Below are 9,296 nucleotides of genomic sequence, written 5' to 3'. Positions count from 1 at the left end.
CTGTCTCCCGCAACCGTCTATTAATATTTGCAAAGGTGCTGTGGTGTGGACAACACCTACTTGGATATTGCTATTGGTATATTCTTTGTGCTAGACGTCCATTACCATTCGCTCGGTAGTAAATTAAATGCATATCCGCATATTCGTCATTCGTGAAATCTAATATGTTGTTTGCGAATGAAACTTATCGACTATCAATTCTGCACTGCTCTTTAATGAATATAAGCTGCTTTTATATTCCTCGAACCATCAATTCTGCAATGCTCGCAGCTTTTATATTACTCGAACGCATGGAAAATTCAGATACTAGAAAACTGCTTCTTCTCGACTACCTTGTTCCAAATCCTTGCATTCTTAGGGCCATTCTCTTCGCCAGGCTAATTGTCTCTTCGATGTCTATTTTTGCGATTTTCACAGAATAAAAGTCTCCTGCGACCCTATGTTTTATGATAATTTTTCATCTCTTTAATGCCTAATATCACTTCTCTAAATTTACCTTTCGAATTTGGCAATACCCTCTGTAAACATTGGTACCAATGTTGCAGCGATGTTTACCGGCAAACATTTTAGATTTTCTTGAATATCTTAAAACCTCCTCAATTTTCACACAACAGACTTATATCAAATTATGGAGTATAAAATTTCTTATATTTTCAAGCTTTTATTTTTCTGACAAAAAGCTGAGCTGACAAAAAATTAGTAAAACATATTGTGCAATGCTTAGAATGATGCAAGGCTTCTATAATAGTACAAATTTTCTGCCTATCAATAATTTGCAACTTAAAGGCATTTTCCGGAAAAAGTTATTAAGAGCCCAAGTTACATAACCCTGAAAATTTTAGCCAGCATTAATCTTGGCAAGCCAGCTGGTCGCCGAAGGCGGCTAGTATTCATTAATTTTTGCATCTTGACATGAATTTTTCCTATTTGATAGATAAATGGAAAATTTTCAGTTGCTATTTGGATATAAAAGGTATTATTCATTTTGACAAAAAAAAAAAAAAAAAAAAAACCCTAGATAATTAATTTTTTAAAACATATATTTTGGGTATTGTATATAGAGATATATAGTAAAGCGAAATAGAGATATAGATATATATATCAGCGAAATTCTGTTTGTTTCCGAACTCTACTTAATGGATTAAAATATGACATTTTATGCTAAACGCTGATATAAACACCAAAAAATGTATCAAATTTTATGTATCATTATTAAATGTTTTTTATGTTACCTTTTGTGCCTTTTTAATATTAAATAAAATGAATGGATTAATATTATCGAAAAATTAGAGCTTATGAAATTGTTTATGAACAGAAAAAATCAGTTTTATTGAACAAGTGTTTTCTTATTACAGAAAGATTTTTTCTCATCCTAATTTCTCCCCCTTCGCTATAAGTGTTTGTGAACTCCTAAATGTGTTAATTAGCAGTCGCTATTGACAGATCTCATTATGAGATCGAATTTAAGTTAGAATGGGTAACACCAGAGGGCATGACTTTCTTACATTTGGGTTATCGGATTCTGTAATTTGGTATCTCCATCTTTAGCTACACAAAAAAGTGTTTAAGTGCAAATTTTGAATTTCTTTTTTACTGTTCAAAATTTAGTAGAAACTCTAGATAAAATTTTAGTTAGTTTTACTCATTATTGGACATTTGATTAATATTTCCTTGTCCTAGTATAATTTTCAAATATTTATAAATACCGCATCTCTGCTATTCTGTTTATTTTTAAAATACAGAAATGGTTTTTAAATATGCCTTAAAATAAGCTTTTTAAAAAATATATCTTGAAAAGTTTGTTATAGTAATCAGCAATTGAAATTCAAACACTGCATATGTTAAAAAAGTTCATGAATTCGTTTTTGCTTTTTTTAAAGTACAAAATCAATAAAAAATTTTCCATTTTTTTAGTATTTCGTTACTTTTCCAATTCTTAGACTATGAGTAAAATATAAGCATTTTACACATTTATATAATTTGTAAAAAGTTGTAAGAAGAAAAAACAATATATTTTTTAAATTTGTATTTAAAAACTTTTCAAGATATATTTTTAAAAAGACATATTTGAAAAAAAGTAATTATACTATTTAAATAAATATACCTTTTCACCATAAAATAAAACTTTATGCATAATATGCATGTTATTACACAAATATAAAAACAATTCTATGAATAAAGTTTTAAATAAATAAAATTTCTTTTATTACGATTTAAAACATTATTAATAACATTTTAAAGATGTAAAATTAATTACTCAGATAGCAGACGCATTTGTAAGTTTCAATCATCAGCTGAAAATGATAATAGAAACTTTACGCTTTTATAATCGAAACTACTTTTCAAAAGTGGCATTAAGCTTTTAACGTTCACTTTCCGCACAAAAACAGCAATCTTATTCTTTTCATCGACGTTTGTATGGAATGGATATCGCACGCTTAAGTTAAACGAAATATCTGCCAGAGATAACTCCTCGGAAGCTTAGAGCAGTCCAAAAGAGTGAATAGAGATAAGTTTTGACCGGAATGACTGAAAAGTTCACAGTGACATGAAAAAGAAATGAACAAAAGTGTGACAACGAGATAATAAGTCGCTGCAAATCACGTAAGCAGCGTCGAACGCACACACAAGGAACTGTCATTTGAAGGGGTAAAGAAGTGAGCAGTTATCATCGCTCTCTCCTAAAGACTCGGTGTACACTACCCGACACCCCCGTAAGCGAAAGTTGCCAGAGAGGATACGAAAAAAAGAAAACAAAACAAAAAAAAGCGACATCTACTTCGTGAAACAACTGTGGTTAAATTTAAATCCTTCACTTGTGAAGCAGATGTTTTTCTTCTGTTGAAATGGCAACTTCCCAAAGGACTTCTCTCTTTCTGCTCAAGCGTCTTCGTCATAAAGATGGTTCCATGAGGCGAGAATTCTTAAAGCACGACTTAACCTTTTGTTTGATGTTTTGAGGAATACCGATACGATCTGGTAGTATTCTCCAAATCGATACCGAAAGAAGCAATTCTTACACCCTCTTGGTTATGAAAACGTTGAAACTTGCTGTGGATTACAATACTAGGAAAATTTTCAAAATCAATGAAGTATACTTATAATACTGTGTTATTCAAGTTCGCCTCATATATGATGTAACATTGTGATGTAATTTGTCTTCTGTGTTCGGTATTCAAAAGTGCTGAGGCTCGAAAATATAAATTGACAAGAAAAAATTATTGTGTTGTTAATGAATTTCTACCCAAAGGATTAACATGCACTGGATTAAAACTTGGCTAGAAAACCACAAGAAGCTCAAAGCAAGTTCATTCCTCGGAAAAGTAAAAGGTAAGCTCCGGTTTTCTTATCTGTTCTTAAAAAAAATTGTTTATATTTTTATTTAGTTCCGTATCAGAGGTCGTTTCACCTTTTATATCTTTTCTAAAAGCACTTAACTTTCTACTTACATCTCAAATGCTTTTAGTTGCACTTCTTTATGCGCGATAAAATAATAATGCTACAAGGATAAGTGTGTTGGACTCTTAAACTGAAAGGGAGGAGCAGGTATTGGATACACCATTTCAGTGCCAAACATCAGATGTTGCAGTGTTTTGTGCCAAACATTAAGCAGTACACAATGCTTGTGCTAGGCAGGGGAATTATTTCATCCCTCAAAGAGTTAAGTAAGGTTTTCTCGCCATTCCACAAACATACTCAATTGTTCTGTGAATGTAGAAGCATTTTTAGTTTATTTAATCTGTATATTTAAATATTTTATTCTGGAAAAGCGGATGCGTAATGAATATAAAGACAACGGAATTGATCAAATTTAAACCCTTATAAAGCAGTTTAAAAATATTACAATCCCTTTTTTGGCGTCTTTTTTTGCTTTTGGATGAGTGATCACGTCTTTCTAAATGTGATGCTAAAGTAAAATTCTCTTGATGTTAACATTAATTTTACTCTCGAATAAAATTTATGCTTTGGCAAGGCAAAGCAATATACTGCGAACACCAATATTGAAAGACAATTTAGAAGTACAAATCTGTATTTCTAAGGTAAACTATTGTTGGAGCAAATTTGTTGATTTTTATGGTTTCATTGTATTTGCATTATTCGATTACTTTTTCGGATATTACAATTTCGTGTATGTAAATTGAAAAAAAAAAAAAAAAAAAACTTATTTTGAAAAAATAAAATACGATTAAAGAGGGAATGTGCTTTGGAATTTCCCTTGACTCATCCGTAAAATGAGGAAATTATTATTTGATTCTTACGTAATGTATAAACTATTGTTAATATAACCATCTCAACCCCATAGTATCTAGTTGAATAACTTAGTCCAATCATATATGATCTTTGTAATATATATTATTGAAAATATTTTTATTTAATTTCAGCAATTATGTTTTCTTTCGGACTAAGATTAAAATAATAATTGATTCTTTTATGATAGACGAATATCAACAAAAACAATAATTTTTATTTAATATTGATTAATTCTCAAAAGAACCTTGAAGGTAGTATGAAGTATTCAAAAAAAGCAAAAGTTCTTTTTATCTTAAAATATTTAGACTTTTAATAAGAATATTGCATGTGCGAGCGAGCATTTTGCTAGAACATTTTTAATTACATCTTATTTGCTAAACGTTTATGTTGTATGAAATTTCGTTCGATTACTCGAATTATTTCAGAGAATATGTATGATATTTGTACTATTATATTTGAGAATATTTACAAATGGTATACTGTTTTGGATTATATGATTCTTATAGAGAAATCAACAATATAGTAAATGAATATTATACATTCTCATTATAAAGACAATTTTCATGAAGCATATTCGAAATGAATTATTCAACTTTTTATTAAACATCTACAATCTTCATAATGCATTGAAGTAAGATTAAATTCGAATATTTTGAAATACTTTAAATAAGCTCCAATAAAATTCAATATGAACCGCAAAAATGCTTGATTATACATTTAAATTAATTATAATTTAAATGTATAATTTGACCATGAATGAATTATGAACATGTAATGAAAAGTTCCATTAGTGACGATTTATATCATTAACAAAAAGAGAAACTGACTTTAAAAAAAACATCATTTGTTTTTTAAATTGTTGGAATAAAATTATTATGCCCTTGCATTTCAAAGAATTTTCAGTTCATATAAAAGAAAAATATGATTAAATTTTATGTAAAAAAACAATTAAAAGATCTTTTAATTATGTTTTTTATCTTAAATAAAAAAAAGACAAAATGATGCTTTATATCATTATAACACAATTACCCATATCATCTAAACATTGCTTTATATAAAGTCTCATAGTGCAAATAGGAAATATAAATAATAATAAAAAAATAAACACATTTACTGACTATATTTGATTTTAAGAACGCAACAATCTGAAGTTAAGTAACTGGATCTTTAAAAACTTGCTTTTATTTTTATTCATGCCATCAATAAAAATACGTAATGAAGAATTCGTTTTTTACTAGTTTCTATAATTGATTCTGTCAATTATTTTAAAAATATGTATTTGTTTCATAAATGATCTGCAGAAGCAGGTAATGAATGCATGGACTGCTTGATGACCTCGGCCATAATTTTGTGATAAAAATCGTAAATTTGGCAATATTTATGTTTTGCTTATGCATGTTTTCCAAAATATATTAATTAAAAAGTTTTTATTAATTAAAAGAATGTGCCTTGAAGTAATAGAATGCACAATAAAGGTTGTTTCTGAAGAAAACTTTAAAAAAAAATTGCCTGATTTGCATCAACAAAGAATATTATAAAAGCGCCTCATATTTTGCCAACAGCTTGCGTAAGACATTCCTTATCTATGAATGTAACATTACCGAAATGCACGCATTTCATTTAACAATGCAGAAGAAAGATGGCTTTCATCTTTATTAAACTTGTATTTTCGATTTTCATTTGCAACCAATTTTGTTATGAATACTGTTAAAAATATTGAAGCCAAGAATGATCATTTGTAAACCTCTAACAACTCATTTCTTATTGCCATTACTTTTGATGCCTTGTATACAGATAGCGAGGATTTTTTTATAGTTTCTACAAGCACAAATATCAGCAATCTTTACGTGTATATATTAGTTATATATAGCAGGAAATATTGATATTAATTGCGAAAGAAGGAAAACTTTATAAAGCATGTTTTTTATTTGCTGGTTAGCCATAGTTCGGAATTCTTAGTATGTTACAATAATTAGCAGTCAATATCCGTCGTCCTAATTTAGGTGTTATATAAAATACTAAAATATCACTTTGTAATGTTTTGTCTTAAGTACAGTCTTATGAGTATCATAGCGGCAAGTTGCACTGAGTGGCCGCAACAAAGCAACAGGAAATAGTATTTGTCCTTCAAGCTATTTCTATTATCGTCATTTACAATGTCTTAAATTTTAAAGAAAAGGCAGGAAAGAAAAATTAACAAATTTATCTGAAAATGTGTCATGATAGACTCTCAAAGAGTTTTTATATTCCGGGTATTCTTTCAAGTGTGGCTAAAAGAAAAAAATAAATTGTTTATTCCATTAAGTATTAAAAACAAATCTGGACTGTTTTTTTTTAATATTTGGAATTTAGATTCTAATTGTAATTGAACAGATCATGAGATAAAACGGGTATTCAACAACGGTCAATAAACTATCTCCTTATAAGATTTAAAAACAGAAAACAATGTCAATGACAACATGTCAATTCGATTCGACTTAGAAACTTTCGGAATTGTAGAAACTTCATATAAATTTGTTAACACGTTCGATCGTAAGTATATTTATTTGGAGAATATATATACTGCTTCTAATAAATGAATTGTTACGTCAAAATTTAGTTTTGTAGCGCTAGCAGTTATACAAAGTAAATACTGATCTAATTAAGTAACTACTGAATAGCAGAGGCAATGCTTTTTTTAACCCTTTGAGTGCACAATTATTTCATTCCAATAGCTTTAAAATCTAAAAAATTAGTTTTCAAAGCGCAGTAAATGAACATATTTGTATTTAATAAAATCTTTAAAATTTTAAGACTCTTATTTAGGGAATATTCAGAAAATTTAGAAAGAATAAATGAATTTGAATTGAACATGAAAAACTCAGAAAAAGTGACCCAGATGCTTATAAGGTTAAATATATATATATAAAATAATACAAATAAAATGCAGACAGAATTTCGTTGGCAATATTTTTAAGTTTTAAAAAATAACTTGAATAGTTGTGAAAGTTACTAACATCTAAAAATATGTTAGTTCAGATACAATCAAATTTTAAAATATTTTATATGGTTTTTTTTTCTCATTTTCTTTTCTTCTTTCGCTTGCTACTTTTATCTGTGAAATTCTGAAGCTTTAATTGATGGTAGGAACACTTATCAGAATTTCAAGATAGTGAGTCCTTATACAATTCTTCATTTAATAACTGCTTTACATGTTACTTGAGCTAAATTAGATATTTTAAAAATTTTTGCACTCACGATCATTTAACGAAGAATTTATTTTAATATTATAATGGTTAAAAACTGGCATGCTATCTATTAATGCTGGAGAATATTTAGGCTAAGCCAAGCTGTAAAATTATTCATTAAAGTGCTTGAAAAAATAAGTTTGTCAAAGGCAATAGCTTTCAATCCCACCAATGTTGAAAACCTGAAAATGTACAGATTAGGTCATTTTCCTTTTTATAGCATCTAGTATCAAGACAAAACATGACTAGTAATAGTATAATCCAAGTTAAAAAAAACTGACATATCACAAAATATCACATTGCACAGAAATAATTTTTTTTTCTAAATTAATTTCCCTTATCTTACTTACCGTTTACAGTTGCTGAAAATTAAAGCTGAATAAATGTTACATAAAATAAAATACCTTTAACTAAAATAAATTTGTAGTTTATCAATTTTTAATCGTAGGATAGGATTTCCTACTCTTACTTTTCAATAACTGTCACATGCAAAAGTTGATTTCAATAAAAAGCACTGACTGTTGTATATTAAACTAGCCATCTTTGGCGTCAGAAGGTTTGCTAAAAATAATGGTCTTTAAAAGTTCCAATAAAATATTTTATGTTACCCCCTAAGGAAATGTTTTTAAACTATATAATTTTTTGAAACTTTATAAAGAACTTTGATAAAACTTTAGCGAAAAACTTTGATAGACATTTTGTTCATATTATTTTAGATTTTTACACCATTCTTTTCACAATTATATGCATCTCCCTAATTTTATCACTTAAAATTTAAACTATAATTTGAAATAAAGGTATTTAAGCTTCAACTAACTGAAAGCTTTTTTACTGACACATTCATTACAAATATAAAGATTGAAATTAAAATCGATTAGCATTGAAATTTTATGTGTACTAATTTTATTATTATGTAATATCTCAGAAAAATATTCAATAATAATTTCAGTTTCATCAAACAATTTTAGCTGTACTTTAATAAGAAAACCATTTTCATCAAAAAAATGATAAAAATATCTTTTTACATTAATTTAGATTATAAAAAAGAGTTGCGCTTCTCAAAAATGGGCGTAAATTCTTAAAATTCTTCATCGCTGCTTAATTCTGAATTTAAACCTTAAACATAAGTACAATAGAAATTGGAAAGATTTATATAAAACATAACTTAAATAGAAGTCTACATGACAGGAAAAAAAATAAGACGTGTCTGTATATCTTCCTCAACAATAATGAAAAAAAAAAAAAAAAAAAAAAAAAAGGAGGGATAAAACAGAAGAAAACAAATGAAACAGAAAAAAAAAAAGAATTTGAGTTTTATTCTAAATCTACTGTCATTGTTTGTTTGAATTCTGTTCAATGCGTGTTTGAATTGTTTTTAATAAAATCCTGCCCCTTGACATCATAGTGCTATTAAAAATAAATCTTTTAAATTTTAAATTAATTTAAAATTAAATTCTTTTTGTAAACTAAATATATATTAAAAAGAATTCTTTTTTTTAAGCCTTCAACATTGGAAAAAATATGTAATTAAATATTTGATTAAACAATAAAAACAGTTTGAACTTCAGTGCAATAATATAATCTATTCTATTAAAATATTATTTTAAAAATTTCCGAACTTCAGGGAAAATTTCCAAGGTTATTGAATAAATACAAATAAAAAGACAATTTTTATATTTTGAAACAGCATAAAAATTATTTTTCTATAACGTTGTTTTCGGGAGTTACGGCGGAAAAACATCAAAATTTTCGTTTAATTTTTAATTAATGAAAATTTTTAAAAATTCACTTCGAGATGCACATTTTTAACCTCCAAAG

General features: G+C 27.5%; 1 protein-coding gene across 2 annotated transcripts in view; it reads left to right on the top strand.

Annotated features, from left to right (window-relative positions):
- Positions 1 to 2,628: 2,628 nt before the first annotated feature.
- LOC129963522 (zinc finger protein GLIS3-like) overlaps positions 2,629 to 9,296 on the top strand; it is a 57,378-nt gene continuing 50,710 nt past the window's right edge. The window contains exon 1 of one of the 2 annotated variants that reach the window (XM_056077953.1): positions 2,629 to 3,330. Coding sequence is in view for 1 of the 2 variants with exons in the window: in XM_056077952.1 (XP_055933927.1) it covers positions 3,581 to 3,660 (80 nt within the window). In the remaining variant the exon portion in view is untranslated. Of the gene's footprint in view, positions 3,331 to 3,534; positions 3,661 to 9,296 lie in introns of those variants that run through there. The other variant, XM_056077952.1, reaches the window with a different exon arrangement.

Source organism: Argiope bruennichi, chromosome 3, assembly GCF_947563725.1.
Source record: "Argiope bruennichi chromosome 3, qqArgBrue1.1, whole genome shotgun sequence".
Taxonomy (NCBI): domain Eukaryota; kingdom Metazoa; phylum Arthropoda; class Arachnida; order Araneae; family Araneidae; genus Argiope; species Argiope bruennichi.
This window is presented reverse-complemented; position numbering and strand designations above follow the sequence as displayed.